This window comes from Panthera onca, chromosome A1 (genome assembly GCF_046562875.1).
Source record: "Panthera onca isolate mPanOnc1 chromosome A1, mPanOnc1 haplotype 2, whole genome shotgun sequence".
NCBI lineage: Eukaryota > Metazoa > Chordata > Mammalia > Carnivora > Felidae > Panthera > Panthera onca.
Window position 1 is genome coordinate 151221319 of NC_138339.1, and position 19151 is coordinate 151240469.

Consider the following 19151-nt stretch of genomic DNA (forward strand, 5'->3'; position numbering starts at 1 on the left):
GTTCTAATTCTGTGAAAAATGCTCTTGGTGTTTTGATAGAGATTGTATTAAATTTGTAAATTGCTTTGGGTAGTATGGATGTTTTAACAATATTAATTCTTCCAGTCCGTGAGCATGGTATATATTTCCATTTCTTTGTGTCATCTTTAATTTCTTTCATCAATGTCTTAATAGTTTTCAGAGTACAAGTCTTCCACCTCTTTGGTTAAATTTATTCCTAAGGTATTTTATTATTTTTGGTACATCTGTAAATGAGATTCTTTTTTTCTCAATTTCTCTTTCTGCTACTTCGTTATGGCTATTCATACTCTTGAACTACTTCTTGCTTCAGTTTTGGAAGGTTGTGGTTTTTGAGTGTTTTGTCTGTTTCATAAAAGTCCAATTTATTGGTGTGAAGTTGGGTATGGTATCCCCTAGGAGCCTTTCCAGGGCTAAAGGCTCTATGGTGATGCCTCCATCACTCCTGATGTTGGTGATATGCATTTTCTTTGTTTTATTTTGGATCATTTTTTGTAAGGGTTTTCTTTTTTTTTTTTTTTTTTTAATTATTTCAAAGAACCAACTTTTGGCTTTTTTAATATTTTCTTTTTTTCTGTTTTCAATTTCATTGATTTCTGCTTTTCCTTTATTCTACTTACTTTGGGTTCAATTTATAACTTTTTGAAACAGAAGCTTAAATCGCTGATTTTAAATCCTTCTAAGAAGTTTTCCAACATCCACTGAAAGCTATAAATTTTCCTCATGACTGTTCCACTTGCACCCTGCCATTTTTTGCATATTGGTTTGTTTCACTCACTTCAGATTTTTTTGATTCCCTTTATTTAGAATCGTATTTAATTTCCAGATATTTGAGGATTTTCTATTAGCCTTTTGTCATTAATTTCAAATGTCATTTGTTTGAGGACAGAAGATATGTTCTGTATGATTTCAATACTTGAAATTTATTGAGATGTGTTACATTTTTTTAATGTTCTGAATACACTTTAAAGAGTGTATTCAGCAGACAGATGTTGGTTCCATAAATATCAATCAAGTTGAGTTGTTTAAATAGTGTTTATATTCTTACTAATTGTTTTTGTCTTCTTGCTATATTATGGAGATAAATTTGTTAAAACCTACAACTGTGGTTGTCTATTTCTTCTTTTAGTTTTGTCAGTTTTTGCTTAATGAATTTTGAAATTTTGTCAGATATACTTGTTTAGTATTCAGTCTTTTTGTTGGATTGGTGGATTGTTGATGGATTATTATGCATTGTCTGTCTTTATCCTTGGTAACATCCTTGTCTTAAGGTTTACTACTGGCACGATGCATCTTTTTACCAATACCTTTGCTTTTGACGTGTCTGTGCCCTTATATCTCACAGTCTCTTGTAAACAAGATATAGCTGTGTCTTGTTTTTGTTTTTGAATCCAGGCTGACAATCTGCCTTTAAATTAGAGGATTTGGTCTATTTACATTTAATATAATTACTAATATGACTATATTTAAGTCTGCCACCTTGATTATTTTCTATTTTTTCCATTTGATCTTTGTTCCTTTGCTTTTCCTTTCCTGCTTCTATTTTTTTTTTTTCATCACAAGATAGATCTTGTGGTGTTATTAGTGGTTATTTTACAGCTGTACCGTCTGATATGGTAGGCACTAGCCACATGTAATTAAGTTTAAAATTCAGTCCTGCATTAGGAGCCACACTGTAGATGCCCAGTAACCACATGTGCCTATTACCATATTGGACAGACAGATTACTGCAGAAATTTCCATCCGATGGCTCTCTATAGATTCAGATCAGGATTTATTTGGAGTCAGAATCACCCAGGGTCAAACGTGAAAAGAGCAACATTTTTCAGAAGACGTGTGTTTCTTTTCCTTTTTATTTTTATTTTAAAAAATTGTTTTTAAGTTTATTTATTTATTTGTAGAGAGAGACAGAGAGTGCCAGCAGGGGTGAATCAGAGAGGGAGAGAGAGAATCCCAAGCAGACTCTGCGCCGTCAGCACTGAGCTTGACTGGGGCTCAAACTCACAAACTGCGAGATCATGATCTGAACCAAAATCAGGAGTCAGACACTTAGCTGACTGAGCCACCCAGGCACCCCAAAAGACATGTGTTTCTATTGTGGGCTTATTACTGATAGCTTTGTGTCTGTAGACAGAAGAGATATGCTCTTGGCCTCGGTTTTCTTTTCTAAAGCACGGGGTAGTAATTCCTGCTCTTCTGCTTTATGGAGTGCTTGGGTAAAATGTAGCCCTGTAAAATGGCTAAGTGCTGTGTGAAGGCTAAAGCAGTCTTCAAGAAAACGCACTGAAACCCCGTTGACTGTTCTGTGTTTTGTTTGGTCTTTTAGGTTGCTGACAGAGCTGGAGTCACCTTCCTGGTGGCCCTTTAGCTCCAAGCTTTGGAAAATGCCATCAGAAACAAAGCTTAAGGGAGACGCTTCAACGGCTAGTCCCAAAACTCTTGGGAAGGAAGGGGTAGTGGTCAGAATTCCTGCTGTTGTCTCCCAGAGAACATCATCCCATGTCAAACCAGGGAGTCTCACCGTCCTAGTGTCTGGACTGGAAATCCATGATTCGAGTTCTGCGCTCATGCACAGGTTCGAAAGAGAAGACGTGGATGACATTAAGGTTCACACGCCCTATGAGATCAGCATCCGCCAGCGGTTCATTGGGAAGCCTGACATAGCCTATCACTTGATATCTGCCAGGATGCCAGAGGCCATCCCCGTTTTGGAGGTGCAGTTCAGCAAAAAGATGGAGGTGTTAGGAGACGCCCTGACACCCAGCAGCACCAAAACCTCCTCCCCAGCAGAGAAGGGCTGCTCCATGTGGCACACAGGTGAGTGACTGCTGGTGCAGGCCCTGCACAAGTCTCCAGAATCATGGTCAAATGCAGCATGCCTGTGGCACATCCATAATTTGAGGCATCGCTTGGAGCAGCTGCTGGTTTCCAGGCACCAGCAACTGTGCATTTGTTAGCAGGTGAGAACAACTTCGGGCCTCTTTCCTTAGTTCCTGCCACCTCGAAGTGGGCAAGTCCCAGACTCAGGTATACCACACACTCAAATGGGAGCCAGGCAGGTTTCTCCAGAGTCTGCTTTCTATCCAGAACAGAGGAGGGCTCCAGGGTAGGTGTTTTCACCTCTTTCCTCTGTGGGACTTAATTGACACTAGCATGCCGGCTCTGCACCCCCGACCTGGGCCCATTCCAGGAATGTGTCTGGGAATCAGAATCCTGGACAACCATGCAGATACATTTTGTGGGTTTGTAGGCCTTGGCAAGGGCCCATGGAGTCCTCCCGTGTGTCTCCATGGAGAGCGTGGGGCTGGATGTATGCCTTTGGACAGCCTGGGACCACCGGACTCCTCAGGCTCACCTTCCTGATGGGTGTCAGTAACATCTCGGTCACGTCTTTAGTCTTTTTTTTCTTTTTAAAAAATTTTTTTACATTTATTTATTTTCTTTCTCTTTTTTTTTTTCAATATGAAATTTATTGTCAAATTGGTTTCTATACAACACCCAGTGCTCATCCCAACAGGTGCCCTCCTCAATGCCCATCACCCACTTTCCCCACCCTCCCACTCCCATCAACCCTTAGTTTATTCTCAGTTTTTAAGAGTCTCTTATGGTTTGGCTCCCTCCCTCTCTAACTTTTTTTTTTCCTTCCCCTTCCCCATGGTCTTCTGTTAAGTTTCTCAGGATCCACATAAGAGTGAAAACATATGGTATCAGTCTTTTTCTCTATGACTTATTTCACTTAGCATAACACTCTCCAGTTCCATTCACATTGCTACAAAAGGCCATATTTCATTCTTCCTCATTGCCAAGTAGTATTCCATTGTGTATATACCACAATTTCTTTATGCATTCATCAGTTGATGGACATTTAGGCTCTTTCCATAATTTGGCTGTTGAAAATGCTGCTATAAACATTGGGGTACCAGTGCCCCTATGCATCAGCACTCCTGTATCCCTTGGGTAAATTCCTAGCAGTGCTTTTGCTGGATCATTGGGTAGATCTATTTTTAATTTTTTTTTTCAGTATGTGAAGTTTATTGTCAAATTGGTTTCCATACAACACCCAGTACTCATCCCAAAAGGTGCCCTCCTCAATACCCATCACCCACTCTCCCCTCCCTCCCACCCCCCATCAACCCTCAGTTTGTTCTCAGTTTTTAAGAGTCTCTTATGCTTTGGCTGTCTTCCACTATAACCTCTTTTTTTTTTTCTTCCCCTCTCCCATGGGTTTCTGTTAAGTTTCTCAGGATCCACATAAGAATGAAACCATATGGTATCTGTCTTTGTCTGTGTGGCTTATTTCACTTAGCATAACACTCTCCAGTTCCATCCATGTTGCTACAAAGGGCCATATTTCATTCTTTCTCATTGCCACGTAGTACTCCATTATGTATATAAACCACAATTTCTTTATCCATTACTCATCAGTATTTTTAATTTTTTGAGGAACCTCCATACTGTTTTCCAGAGTGGCTGCACCAGTTTATATTCCCACCAACAGTGCAAGAGGGTTCCCGTTTCTCCACATCCCCTCCAGCATCTATAACTCCTGATTTGTTCATTTTAGCCACTCTGACTGGCGTGAGGTGGTATCTCAGTGTGGTTTTGATTTGTATTTCCCTGATGAGAAGTGACATTGAGCATTTTTTCATGTGTCTTTTGGTCACCTTGATGGCTTTTTTGGAAAAGTGTCTATTCATGTCTTCTGCCTGTTTCTTCACTGGATTATTTGTTTTGCAGGTGTGGAGTTTGGTGAGTTCTTTATAGATTTTGGATACTAGCCCTTTGTCTGATATGTGATTTGCAACTATCTTTTCCCATTCCGTAGGTTGCCTTTTAATTTTGTTGATTGTTTCCTTTGCAGTGCAGAAGCTATTTATCTGGATGTGGTCCCAATAGTTCATTTTTGCTTTTAATTCCGTTGCCTTTGGAGATGTGTCAAGTAAGAAATTGCTGCGGCTGAAGTCAGAGAGGTTTTATCCTGCTTTCTCCTCTAGGGCTTTGATGGTTTCCTGTCTCACATTCAGGTCCTGTATCCATTTTGAGTTTATTTTTGTGAATGGTGTAAGAAAGTGGTCTAGTTTCATCCTTCTGCATGTTGCTGTCCAGTTCTCCCAGCACCATTTCTTAAAGACACTGTCTTTGTTGCATTGGATATTCTTTCCTGTTTTGCCAAAGATTAGTTGGCCATCCTTTTGTGGGTCCAATTCTGGAGTCTCTATTCTATTCCATTGGTTATGTGTCTGTTTTTGTACCAATACCATGCTGTCTTGATGATGACAGCTTTGTAGTAGAAACTGAAGTCTGGGATTGTGATGCCTCCTGCTTTGGTCTTCTTCTTCAGTATTACTTAGGCTATTCGGGATCTTTTGTGGTCCCATACAAATTTTAGGATTGCTTGTTCTAGCTTCTAGAAGAATGCTGGTGCAATTTTGATTGGGATTGCATTGAATGTGTGGATTGCTTTGGTAGTGTTGCCATTTTAACAATATTTATTCTTCCAATCCATGATCATGGAAGGTTTTTCCATTTCTTTGTATCTTCTTCAATTTCCTTCATAAGCTTTCTATAGTTTTCAGCATACAGAATTTTAACATCTTTGGTAAGGGTTTATTCCTAGGTATTTTGTGATTCTTGGTGCAATTGTGAATGGGATTAGTTTCTTTATTTGTCTTTCTGTTGCTTCATTATTAGTGGATAAGAATGCAACTGATTTCTGTACATTACTTTTGTATCCTGCGACTTTGCTGAATTCATGTTATCAGTTCTAGCAGCCTTTTGGTGGAGTCTGTTGGGTTTTCCATGTACAGTATCATGTCATCTGCAAAAAGTGAAAGCTTAACTTCATCGTTGCCAATTTTGATGCCTTTGATTTCCTTTTGTTGTCTGATTGCTGATGCTAGAACTTCCAACACTGTGTTAAACAACAGCGGTGACAGTGGACATCCCTGTCGTGTTCCTGATCTCAGGGGGAAAGCTCTCAGTTTTCCCCATTGAGGATGATATTAGCTGTGGGCTTTTCATAAATGGCTTTTATGATGTTTAAATATGTTCCTTCTATCCTGACTTTCTCGAGGGTTTTTATTAAGAAAGGATGCTGAATTTTGTCAAATGCTTTTTCTGCATTAATTGACAGGATCATATGGTTCTTATCTTTTCTTTTATTAATGTGATGTATCACATTGATTGATTTGCAAATGTTGAACCAGCCCTGCAGCCCATTAATCACAAACATAAGCAACCTTATTGAGAATGTGGTAATTGCAGGGGACTTTAATACCCCACTTACAGCAATGGATAAATCATCTAGACACAGGATCAATAAAGAAACAAGGGCCCTGATTGATACATTGGATCAGATGAACTTCACAGATATATTTAGAACTCTGCATCCCAAAGGATCAGAATATACTTTCTTCTCAAGTGCACATGGAACATTTTCCAAGATAGATCACATACTGGGTCACAAAACAGCCCTTCATAAGTATAAAAGAATTGAGATCACACCATGCACACTTTCAGACCACAATGCTATGAAACTTGAAATCAACCACAGGAAAAAGTCTAGAAAACCTCCAAAAGCATGGAGGTTAAAAACACCCTACTAAAGAATGAATGGGTCAACCAGGCAATTAGAGAAGAAATTTAAAAATATATGGAAACAAATGAAAATGAAAATACAACAATCCAAACACTTTGGGAAACAGTGAAGGCAGTCTTGAGAGGAAAATACATTGCAATGCAGGCCTATCCCAAACGCTTTGGGAAACAGTGAAGGCAGTCTTGAGAGGAAAATACATTGCAATGCAGGCCTATCTCAAGAAAGAAGAAAAATCCCAAATACAAAATCTAACAGCATACCTAAAGGAAATAGAAGCAGAGCAGCAAATACACCCCAAACCCAGAAGAAGAAGAGAAATAATAAAGATCAGAGCAGAAATAAACAATATAGAATCTAAAAAAACCTGTAGAGCAGATCAATGAAACCAAGAGTTGGTTTTTTTGAAAAAATAAACAAAATTGATAAACCTCTAGCCAGGCTTCTCAAAAAGAAAAGGGAGAGGACCCAAACAGATAAAATCATGGGGGAGCCTGGGTGGCTCAGTCGGTTAAGCGGCTGACTTTGGCTCAGGTCATGATCTCACAGTCCGTGAGTTCGAGCCCTGTGTCGGGACCTGTGCTGACAGCTCAGAGCCTGGAGCCTGTTTCAGATTTTATGTCTCCCTCTCTCTCTGCCCCTCCCCTCTTCATGCTGTGTCTCCGTCTCAAAAATAAATAAACGTTAAAAAAAATTGGATAAAATCATGAATGAAAATGGAATTATTAACCAATCCCTCAGAAATACAAGCAATTATCGGGGAATACTATGAAAATTATATGCCAACATACTGGACAACCTGGAAGAAATAGACAAATTCCTAAGCACCCACACACTTCCAAAACTCAAACAGGAAGAAATAGAAAACTTGAACAGACCCATAACCAGCGAAGAAATTGAATCAGTTATCAAAAATCTTCCAACAAGTAAGAATCCAGGACCAGATGGTTTCCCTGTGGAATTCTACCAGACTTTTAAAGCAGAGATAATACCTATCCTTCTCAAGCTGTTCAAAAAAATAGAAAGGAAGGAAAACTTCCAGACTCATTCTATGAAGCCAGCATTACTTTGATTTCCAAACCAGAGACCCAGCAAAAAAAGAACTAAAGGCCAATATCCCTGATGAATATGGATGCAAAAATTCTCAACAAGATACTAACAAATTGAATTCAACAGCATATAAAAAGAATTACTCACCATGATCAAGTGGGATACATTTATTTATTTTTGAGAGACAGAGCGTGAGCAGGGGCGGGGCAGAGAGAGGGAGACACAGAATCAGAAGCAGGCTCCAGACTCTGAGCTGTCAGCACAGAGCTGGACGCGGGGCTTGAACTCACAAATCGTGAGATCATGACCCTAGCTGAAGTTGGATGCTTAACCGACTAAGCCACCCAGTCGCCCCATGTCTTTAGTCTGTATTTTTGTCTCTGTGAATGATTGTGAGAAGGCGTGTCTCACACCTTTTATTTGTTTTGTGGCCTCACAGGTTTGTCTCTGTGGACTGCCTATCCCGTTTGTTTTTCTACCGTGCTGTTTCTTCATTTGATCTGTAGTAGCACCTTATTTTTTGTAGATATGTATCCCTTGTTGACTTCAGGGGCTACCAGTACCTCTCCCAGATGGTCATTCTCCACCACAGAAATGTTTAATGTTGCTGTGGTCACATCCACCATGTTTCACCTTCAGTTTGTTTTTGAGTCCAGCTTAAGAAATCCCAGAGTCATAAAGTATCGTATTTTCTAATACTGGTGTTATATGTGATCTTACTTCTATATTATAGCAATTTTTCTGACAGGCCAGTAGTCCTTCCTTATTAACTTTGATTGCCAGGTGTCTGTTAAAGTGAGAGACATGTTTTTACTGTCCTGGTTTCTTTTTTCTCTGAAGTGATTGATTTCAGTGCTAATGTATAACCAATTTCCCTAACACATGAATATTGTGATGTTATTCTAGATGGAAGTTTCAAGAAGAAATGTGCTTAAAAATAGACCTGGTCCCATAAATACCAAGACATTGGGAATGTTAATGTAAAAACTTAATTTAAAAAACGTATTTTTTTGGTGCGCCTAGGTGGCTCGGTTGGTTGAGCATCCAACTTCAGCTCAGGTCGTGATCCTGTGGCTCATGGGTTCGAGTCCCATGTCAGACTTTCTGCTGGCAGAGCCTGGATCCTATTTCAGATTCTGTGTCTCCCTCTCTCTCTGCTCCTCCCTTGCTCGCATGTGTGCACTCTCTCTCTCTCAAATAACAATAAAACATTTAAAAAAAAAAAAAAAACATATTTTCTTGGTGCTCCCAGATTTTTCTTTGGCCCCTCTCTCAAGGCCAGACTTAGAAGCCCATGACAGGGCCAAGGAGGGTAAGCAGTACAAGCCAGCATAAGACCCTGACCCAAGGGGCCTGGGCAGTGAGGGGAGACCAAGGACATGGTGCTGGGCACCCACAACCCTTGTCCTCGTGGGGCTCCACCACATTCGTGGTTCGTGGGCTTTCTGTTAGAACTGGCATCTTCAGAGACAGGACATGGCACAGGGGCCAGAGCCCTGCGGCCAGGGTTTGGATCAGGAAGGGCACCAGCCAGGGCTGCTGACCACGGGCCAGACGTCTTCCTCCTCAGGGAAGCCACAGTCACCTACCGTCAGCCATGTCCGCACACACCTCCTGAGCAAGGTCCAGATTCGGGTTGGATTGAGTGATGGGGCCTGTGTTCGTGGAGTGAGTGGAGCCATATCAGGATGACACATGAGTTTTCACCTCAGGACTAACATCAGCCTGTGCAGATCAAGACGTGGAGTCCTCCCTTGGGGAGGTCACCCTGCCTGCCTGTGAGCTTCTGCAGGTGGTGAGGAGGGAGCTGGGGAAGGAGCTACAGGCCCCGGTTGTGAGCAGAGTGGTGTGTCTGACTTGCTGTGTGTCTCTGTTGTTGGCTGCCGCACCTGAGGTGGAGACCATGGCTGGACATCTCCAGCTGCTGTTGTGATAGAGCCTGTGGCCAGAAGGTGGCAGTGTAGTCACAGGACCCAGAGGAACTTCCCGGAGACCTCTGCAATCCTGTGCAGTGTAGGTGGCCCAGCCAGCGGCCCAGCTGGCCCAAGGTGTCTCCAGGGGCTTCGGGAGCCCGGATGACACAGGTGGGCAGTGTCCACCTTGGGGGAAAGCAGCGGAAAAACTGCTGTGTTTGCCTAGCTTCCAGCTTGGGGACAAGCTGCAAGGAGGGTACAGAGTCCCCGTGTCTCAGACACTGATTCCCCTGACGAAACGATGCTCACACACTGTCGCTCTCCCAAGTCCGCGTTTTGTCCACATTCCCTCATGCCTGCTGTCCCCAACCGTGTGTGGTGTCCCATGGGATGTGTCTGTGTGGAGGTTGGCACGTTGTCTTATGTTGTCTCATGATCTAGGGCTGACAGGTTTCAGGAGGACTTCAGAGCAAGGCCCATGCATAGTGTTTTACAGAGTTTTGGGTACTTACTTTCATCTTTGCCAACTGGTCACCTTCTCTGACTGCCTATTTAAGAGGCCCTGGTCACCTGCTCACTCACCAAATGGAGATCTTACCCAGCGCCTGCCCTCAGTGCCCCCTGGTTGGCTGTCCTGCTTCCACACTGGGACATGTACTCCGGACCAGACCTTAATGACCGCATCTCCAGCACCCAGGATGGGCCCGGGTGTCTAGCAGTACACACATCTGTGTGACAGTAATGTCCCTGTGCAGGATCGCTGATTTAAGACTCTGGCTCCAGGTGGTAGAGTCCTGATCCCAGGGCGCAGGGACCACAGTGACCACAGACAGACCCTCACCCGTGTGGTCTCTAGGCCACGGGAACCATGCTACCACATATACCCTCCCTGTGTGGTCACTAGGACACAGGTACTCCCTGACCCCAGTGGACCCCCTGGAAGCTGTGTGGCTCTGACCCACTTGATCCCCTCCAAGGACCCATGGGTCCAAGCTGTGTGCTCTATAGTTTTGCACGTTTGCAGAGTACGGTGTTGTGGTTGTAGTTAGTGGAGACTGCTGTTTCCCTCGTTTCCACTCTCTGTCCTGTGCTTCCTGCGTAAGCAGGGGAGGGAGCATCCTCTGATGTTCTCTGGGCCCATCCCTCAGCCATCGTTGAGGTGTTGGGGTCCCAGGGACAAGGAGAATGACCTCTGGAGGCTCTGCTCTGCTCCCAGGTGCAGCTGCTGGGCCTTGCTCTGGGCACACAGTGAGGCTAGGTGTGCGTCCACAGCTGCCCCTCCCAGCCCAGTCGTTGTTCCTAGAAAGTGAAATCATCCGTACATTCCCTTGTACCTTGAACGATTTGTGCTGATTCTGTTTAACTGAGATAATTAATGACTTCAGAGACAGAAACTATTTTGTACTGAAATTGATTTTTCTTCGGAGATATTTCAGAGCGTTGAAGTCACTGAGTCAGTGACTCAGGTCTCAGTACAGAGCATGGGGGTGCTAAGCTCTGTGTGGATCCTGCTGACCCATAGCTCTTCATGAAAAATAGCCCTGACTTAGTATATTCCAGGAAGAAAAATTCTGTTTCGGCTTTCTGGTTAAGTAAAAACCCCTTTTGTTACACATTCAGAAGAGGTCAGCAAGCCCTCCAGAATACAGCTGCAGGTGTGTGAGCAGCAGTGGAGGCACACAGTGTTGGGCCCTGTGGGCTGCAGTCTTGGACACGCCGGCTGGAGAGGCCCAGCTGCAGAGTGCAGGGGCGGCACGGGACTGCCAGTGTGCAGGTGGAGTGATGCCGGGACAGGTGACGAGGGAAGGTGGTTGCTGCTGGCGTGGCCAAGGGGGGGGACACGTCGGTGTGATGTGGGACGGGAGCCCCGGGGGACCAGGGAGTGGACACCGAGGAAGAAATTTGCCATAGAACTGCACTCACTGTGTTCCACTGATAACTCTTGTGACATCACGTGTGTCAGCTGGCTTTCTTTTAGGCCAATAACAGCTGTAGACCAGGTTTTCTGTTTTGGCCTCCATTCTTCCAGCCGGGCTCTGATGCTGCTTTTCTGTGGCCCACTTCAGAAAAGTGCTTTTCGTTATGTAACATTGTAGGTGGTGACATCTTTGATCACATTAAGGCCAAACAGCACTGAATTGCGGCCTATGGAAAGTTCCTTGCTAATTAAAAGCCCTGAGGAAGTTGGAGGAGGATGGGGCTTTGGAGATTTTAGAACACAGGTTGTGAAAGCAATTTCATTGGTTGCAGTCAGCATTTATTTTATTAAAAATGTTTATTTATTTATTTTGAGAGAGAGAGAGAATCCCAGGTAGGCTCCACACTGTCAGCGCAGAGCCTGACATGGGGCTCAAACTCACAAACCACAAGATCATGACCTGAACTGAAATCAAGAGTTGGATGTTCAACCGACTGAGCCACCCAGGTGCCCCTGGCTTTTTTTTTTTTTTTTTTTTTTTTTTAAAGAATGGAGTAGAAAACCTGATGTGTATGCATGGTTTTGTCTGGGAGGACATTTGGACCCCCTGGATGAGGGTGTGGTGTTCTCCATGGACCCACTACTCATGGGACACACACACAGTGTGCACACACCTGCACAGGGTCTCCTCCAGCAGAGGCCAGCCAAGACCCAGGGTCTTGCCTCCACGCAGCCCCCGCTCTGCCCACACATTCCTGAGTGCTCTCTGTGTGGCCTGGGCCCCTTTCCTCTGCAGGACCCTGAGAAACCTGTGTCTTGTCCTCACCCAGCCTGCACTTGTCCTGGACGAGGCCGTGCTTCCTTTGCTCCTCAGGGAGGATGACTGTGTAAGAGTTATGTGGAGAAACTCAAGTAGCAGGGGAGTCTGTGTATGTGTGGAGCTCGCCCCAGACCAGCATCCTTCTCCTTCCTTTCCTGACTGTGCGTTCATCCGGCTGCTATGATGACTGCTCACCACCTCTGGGGTGGCCCTTCTGTGCCTCCTGTCCCACAGAAGCCAGAGATGCTGGCATCCAAACAGCTGACTCTCGTCCCGTGCACTTTCTGCTCTGCAGCTCCCTAACATAAACGTGGCTATGCCACGTACCTGGATGCTTTGCATGATGGAGAAGGGCAGACCACAGACCCTGACCGATGCCCCAGGGCCGCAGATGGAGGTTGGTTGCACCCCACAGGAGGGCCTGTCTGCCCTTCCGCTCCTCAGGAGTTCACCGGGCGCAGGTGTCGGGGGACGGGAGACACCCCTGAGCAGGGCCGGGCCACATGTAGTGCTCTGACTCACCCCCAGCTCGGCACGGCTGCACACTCAGCTTTGCTTGGCCCAAGCTGCTGGCCATTTCCTGTGCTCTGGAGAACCACAGCGTTGTGTGGGGTAAGACTCGGTGCTGCAGTTTCCAGCAGGGGATTTCCTGGGCGTTTCACCAGGGGTCAGCACATGGTACATCTGATACTCCAAACGTATGGTCTTTTCCCCCAGACAAGGATAACGACCACTCGTGGATACAGGGCCTTTCTTCAGATGTTAGCCACAGAACCAGACCTTGACTCTCCAGTGAGAGCAAGGCTAAGGGAGCAGCGTGGACCTGGGGTGGGAGTGAGGCTCGGGCAGCCCCCACCCAGCCCAGCGTAGCAGAGCTCAGGGACAGGGCCCTGCCACACCCACCTCCCCAGCAGGCACAGAGGCTGTGGACCAGTGCGTGTGTGAGAGAGCCCTGACGGCCCTCGAGCCCTCAACATCAGTCCGTGTAAAGTTCTGAATGTTCTTGGGTCATTCGCACCTCCAGGAAGATGTCACGGCTGTTTGACTTTCCTTTCCAGCGTCTGGGCTGATGGACCGGGCCGTGCACCACGAGCCCTGCCCAGGCAGCCAGGACAGCCAGCCACTCCAGCTGCAGACAACCCAGCCGTTCATTTCCGAGGGGGACGCCCAGGAACTGAGACAGGTAATGTGCGCTCCCGGTGCCATGGCGCCTGCAGACATCTCCCTGCTGGTGTACATGGGCCACCGTGCATCTTGCTCTCTGCAGATGCAGAGAGCAGAGAAAGAGCGGTGCTTGTTCTAGGTCCTTGCACTTGGTGACATGCAGACATGCCAGTGGGCCTGTACACACACGGTCTGCCTGTGGCCGCTCCTGCCTGTTGTACATGTGCAGATATGTGCATACATGTGTACTGTGTTTGTGTGCACTGTGTGTGTGTGCTCTGCATGTGTCTGTATATGTGCATGTGCTTTGCGTGTGTCTGTGTGTGCCTGTACTGCGTGTGTGGTGTGTATGCATGTGTCTGTGTATGTCCGTGTGTGGGCTGTGTGTGCATATGCTGTGTGTGTGTCTGTGTATGTCCATGTGTGTGCTCTGTGTGAATGTGCTGTGTGTCTGTAGGTCCATGTGTGTCTGTGTGTGCATGTGCTGTGTGTGTGCTGTGTGTGTATGTGTATGTCCACATGTGTGTGCATGTGTCTATGTATGTCCATGTGTGGGCTGTATGTGTGCATGTGCTGTGCATACGTCTGTGTGCATGTGCTGTATCTGTGTATGTCCACGTGTGTGTGCATGTGCTATCCATGCATCTGTGTGTATGGTGTATGTGCATGTGTCTGTGTATAGGCTGTGTGTGCATGTGCTGTGCATACGTCTGTGTATGTGTGTGCATGTGCTGTGCATGTGTTTGTATGTCCGTGTGTGTGCTCTGCGTGAGAGTGCTGTGTGTGTGTCTGTGTGTGCATGTGCTTTGTGTGTGTATGTGTATGCATGTGTGTGTGTGCTATGCGTGTGTATGTGTGTGTGTGTTCTGTGTGTGCATGTGCTGTGCATGTGTCTGTGTGTATGCTGTGTGGGTGTCTGTGTATGTCTACGTGTGTTCTGTGTGTGCATGTGCTGTGCATGCGTCTGTGTGTGTGGTATGTGTGCATGTGTCTATGTATGTCTGTGTGTGGGCTGTGTGTATGCATGTACTCTGTGTATGTCTGTGTGCATGTGCTGTGCATGTGGTGTGTATGCATGTGCCGTGCCTATGTGTATATCTGTGTGTGTGCTATGTGTGCATGTGCTGTGCATGTGGTGTGTATGCATGTGCCGTGCCTATGTGTATATCTGTGTGTGTGCTATGTGTGCATGTGCTGTGCATGTGTACGTGTATGTCTGCATGTGTGTGCATGTGCTCTGCGTGTGTCTGTGTGTTCATGTGCTGTGTGTCTGTGTATGTCCGTGTGTGTTCTGTATGTGCATGTACTGTGCATGCGTCTATGTGTGTGCTATGTGTACATGTGCTGTGTGTGTCCATGTGTTTGCTGTGTGTGTGTATGTCTGTGTGTCCATGTATGTGTGCATGTACTCTGCATGTGTGTATGTCTGTGTGCATGTGCTGTGCATGTGTCTGTGTATGTCTGCATATGTGTGCATGTGCTGTGCCGTGTGTATATGTCCGTGTGTGTGCTGTGTGTGCATGTGCTGTGTGTGTGTATGTCTGTGTATGTGTGCATGTACTCTGTGTGTATCTGCGTATGTCTGGGTGCATGTGCTTTGCATGTGGTGTGTGTACATTTGCTGTGCATGTGTCTGTGTATGTCTGCATGTGTGTGCATGTGCTGTGCACGTGTATATGTCTGTGTGTGTGTTGTGTGTTCATGTGCTGTGCATGTGTATGTGTACATCTGCTGTGCATGTATCTGTGTGTGTGCTGTGTGTGCATGTGCTGTGTGCATGTCTGTATGTCCGTGTGTGTGTGTATGTGTGTGTGCAGGTGCCCCACAGGGGTGTATACAACTGAGCATGCTCACTCACCCACATTTCTCTCAAGGGCTTGACACTGGATTCTTACCTCTTTTTGTCCAGAAGTAGAACTTTAAACAATATTAGACGGAAATATTTTAATTTGTCTTCCTATGTTATTGCTGGACAATAGTGATTTAACTTTTTCCTTTTTAAGTAATTTTGAAGCAAATGCCTAGACACCATGCATGTGCACATCATAGACATGTCAGCACATGTCTGTAGAACGTAAGAACTGGTAGAAACCCCCACACCCTGCCACGCTCACCTGGGTTCACCAGACATCAGTCCTCGTGTTCAGGGAGGTGTGTGTGTGTTTGTGCCGCTCAGGACCCGCACGCGGCCCCACGCAGGACACTCAGCAAAGTGCCTGCGTGTGTACAGCTTCTCTCTGCCCTTCCCATTCGCTTCATGGTATATTTGTAGAGAAAACTTGGATTCCCTGGTTCATAGCTAGACACTTTGTCAGACTCAGGCTCTGCTTTGGAGAGGCTATTCCGTCAGTGGCACCTCACTCTTCCACCAGGGCACACAGGAAGACCGTTCGTCTTTTAAACCTGTTTTTAAAGAAGTCCTATTGATGCGTCTGCAGAGGCACGGTCTCCTTTAAGCTGGGCCATTTCCTCCTTGGAAAAAAGGCATTCATCTTTGCTGTGGGATATTTTAAATATGCATGAGCTGTCACTCTTTCCCCTGGTCTAACTTAGTCACTTTCAGTAATGACACATAGGAACGCTGCTTTCTAGCTGCAACCACAAATTCTGCAGGTTACTGACTGCTCCTTGTGACCCGCGTATTGACTGCAGAACACGGCTTCAGGCCTTGAGAAACCCTCATCCTATAACAGACAAGTCCCCGTTCTCCTGAGAGAGGATGAGAGCACACAGGCCTCAGGCTGGGGTGATCGGGGACCCTCTCCCACCCTCCTATGAAGGCATCCCACTGTGTTGTGTTGAGGCCGAGGCAGGAGCGTGACTTTTTGATAGGAAGTGTAGGGATTTCATCTGTTGGTTCTGGTGGCGTCCATGTGGTTTGAAAGGCCCCTTCCAATTTCAAACCAGCAGTCTGTTCCCTAGGTGGTAGAGGTCAGGATGTGAGTAGGATGGGCTCCCGTGCCCTCCTTCCCCATGAGACACTGCGTCCCTGGGGTTAGTCCTGACCGTTGTCCACAGGTGACCAAGCCGTGAGTCAGGACACCAGTTGCAGGGCGGGGAAGCAATGACCCCTGGGTGGTGGGGCTGGGGAGCACTGCAGGAGAGCAGGGCTCTGCACCAGCCAGCTGCCTCCCCCCCTGCAGGGAGGGCCCAGCTCCACAGGACCTCGTCCTCTAGAGGTGAAACACATGTTTCATATTTAGACAAGAATTCTTAGCTGTAGTTGAAGCTCAAGCGAAAGTAGGAATGAGGTAAATTTCTGGGGAAAACAGAAATGCAAGACCCACCCCCCCAGCCCCCTCCCGTTCAGCTGTGGTTTCTGTGGCAGATGCCGTTACAGTTGTTACGTGGAAAGCAGTTCGGATGCTGACAGAGACGACCGGCTGTGGTTTCCCTGGGGCCAGCGTGCTCAGCGCAGCGGGCCAGCTCTCACCACGGCGGCCACTGTCCACGGGGACTGGAAGAGGCACCGGATTCCCTGGACGGGTTTGGCAGAGCGCCGTGAACCATGTCTCGCGTCTGATGCGCTGGCCTTTCCTGCCTTGGGACTGCGGCCTGTTTGTCAGGACAGCAGTGTCCGCTGCCTGCTGGATGCAGTTCTCCTCTCGCTGGGAGTTTTCTCCATCATGTCTTAACCCCCACTGCCCTGTCTGCTCCTGATCTAGCTTTCCCCGCTGTCCGTGGTACAGGGACCGCAGCCTGACGTGTAGCCACAGACGTGGCAAAGGAGGGTTCACCAGATGCTCCTGCCCTTCCTATAACGGGGTGCAGGGTGAGGACCTGGCCTGTGAGCTCACGGTCCCCATTCTGGGGGCGGGGGTGAGGACCCGGGCTGTGAGGTCACGGTCCCCGTACTGGTACTGCGGGGTGATGAGGACCCGGGCTATGAGGTCATAGTCCCCTTTCTGAGGGTGCAGGGGGAGGACCCAGGCTGTGAGCTCACGGTCCCCGTTCTGTGGGTGCAGGGTGAAGACCTGGGCTGTGAGGTCACGGTCCCCGTACTGGGAGTGTGGGGTGATGAGGACCCGGGCTGTGAGCACACGGTCCCCTTTCTGGGGGTACAGGGTGAGGACCCGGGCTGTGAGCTCATGGTCCTCATTCTGAGGGTGTGGGGTGAGGACCCAGGCTGTAAGGTCACGGTCCCCATACTGGGGGTGAGGGGTGAGGACCCGGGCTGTGAGGTCACAGTCCCCATACTGGGGATGCGGGGTGAGGACCCAGACTGTGAGGTCACGGCCCCTGTTCTAGGGGTGTGGGGTGAGGACCCGGGCTGTGAGGTCACGGTTCCCATTCTCAAGGTGCAGGGTGAGGACCCGGGCTGTGAGGTCATGGTCCCCATACTGGGGGTGAGGGTGAGGACCCGGGCTGTGAGGTCATGGTCCCCGTACTGGGGGTGCAGGGTGAGGACCTGGGCTGTGAGCTCATGGTCCCCTTTCTGGGGGCGTGGGGTGAGGACCCAGGCTGTGAGGTCTTGGTCCCCATTCTGGGGGTACAGGGTGAGGACTCGGGATATGAGATCCCGGTGAGATCATGGAGGGGCATTGGCGCAGGCAGGCAGGCAGGCACCTTGCTGGACTGGGCTCTGCTCGGGGACGGGAACTGCTGGTGTCCTTCTTGCTGGCCAGGAGGCTGGATTCAGTGCCCTGAGCTGTTTGGAGTGACTGCTGATGTTTGAGCAGTGGGTGCTGAACTCATTTCAGGTTTCTACCCTTCCCCCTGCCCATTCTCTTACTGTCCTGTATCTTCCCCTGAACCTTCCAAGTCATTTTCATCACTTATGGGAAAAGCAGTGCTGCTTTGTGGGGTACGGGAGGTTACGATGCCACTCGTATTTATGGTTTTGATGCCAGTCCAGATACTACTGGTGAGTTAGGCCCCTCTTTTCAGTATCTGTTACTTTGTAAGTTATTAAAAATGCCCCGACATCATGTCCTGTGTCACTTGTGTGAAACCTAAGAAGAGCCTTGGAAACCTCTGACATCCCTGACTGTCGACATCTCAGTGAGAAGACAGGTGTCCTGGGATGGGCCCTGCACTGGGAACTAGGGTCCTAGCTCTGGCCCGCCTGCTGCGGCTTCATGCCCTCCCTCCTATGCTGCCCCCTGAAATCGCTGGCCATGGTGATCGGCCCCAGGGCATCGCCAGGACGCAGCTGGGCTTTGAGGAGGGGCAGCTCCCTTGCAGTCTGGGTGGTTGGGAACACATTGTGCCCCTTCCACTGCCCCAGAGACGTGGATGGGGAGGCAGTGCCGCAGACAGATTCTAGAATGTGCCAGCCCCAACTAGAGCAGCTGCTGGGCTGCTTGGAGGGAGGAGTGCTAGAGACAGGAGCTCAGGGAGGGAGGAGCATGGTTGTGGGGGTGGGGGGAAAGGGGAGTAGCATGGGAGAGAGGAGCTTGAGGAAGGAGCTCAGGGGCAGGAGCAGAGGTGAGGGGGCGGAGCGCAGGACAGGGGACGGCAGGAGTGGGTAGGGTCAGGAGCAGGTATTGGGGAACAGGAGCAGGGGCTATAGAGCCTGGGTTGAGGGCAGGAGCAGGAGTGAGGGGGGCAGGAGCTGTCGGGGAGCAGGGTGGAGTGTGGAGTGGGGTGGGGTGGGGAGGACAGGAGGTGGGGGGAGCAGGGTGGAGCGTGGGGTGGGGTTGGGAGGGCAGGAGCAATTACGAGGGAGGGTAG

At 47.8% G+C, this 19151-nt stretch overlaps 1 protein-coding gene across 6 annotated transcripts in view; it reads left to right on the forward strand.

The window, feature by feature from the left end:
- Positions 1 to 19151, forward strand: part of SNAP47 (synaptosome associated protein 47) — a 51768-nt gene that overhangs the window by 26247 nt on the left and 6370 nt on the right. For 4 of the 6 annotated variants that reach the window (XM_060636509.3, XM_078452190.2, XM_060636504.3 and 1 more), the window contains 2 exons: positions 2345 to 2835; positions 13373 to 13497. In XM_060636509.3, coding sequence (XP_060492492.2) covers positions 2345 to 2835; positions 13373 to 13497 — 616 coding nt within the window. Of the gene's footprint in view, positions 1 to 2344; positions 2836 to 13372; positions 13498 to 16806; positions 17804 to 17850; positions 18407 to 19151 lie in introns of those variants that run through there. The other 2 variants (XR_013557676.2, XM_078452186.2) reach the window with 2 other exon arrangements.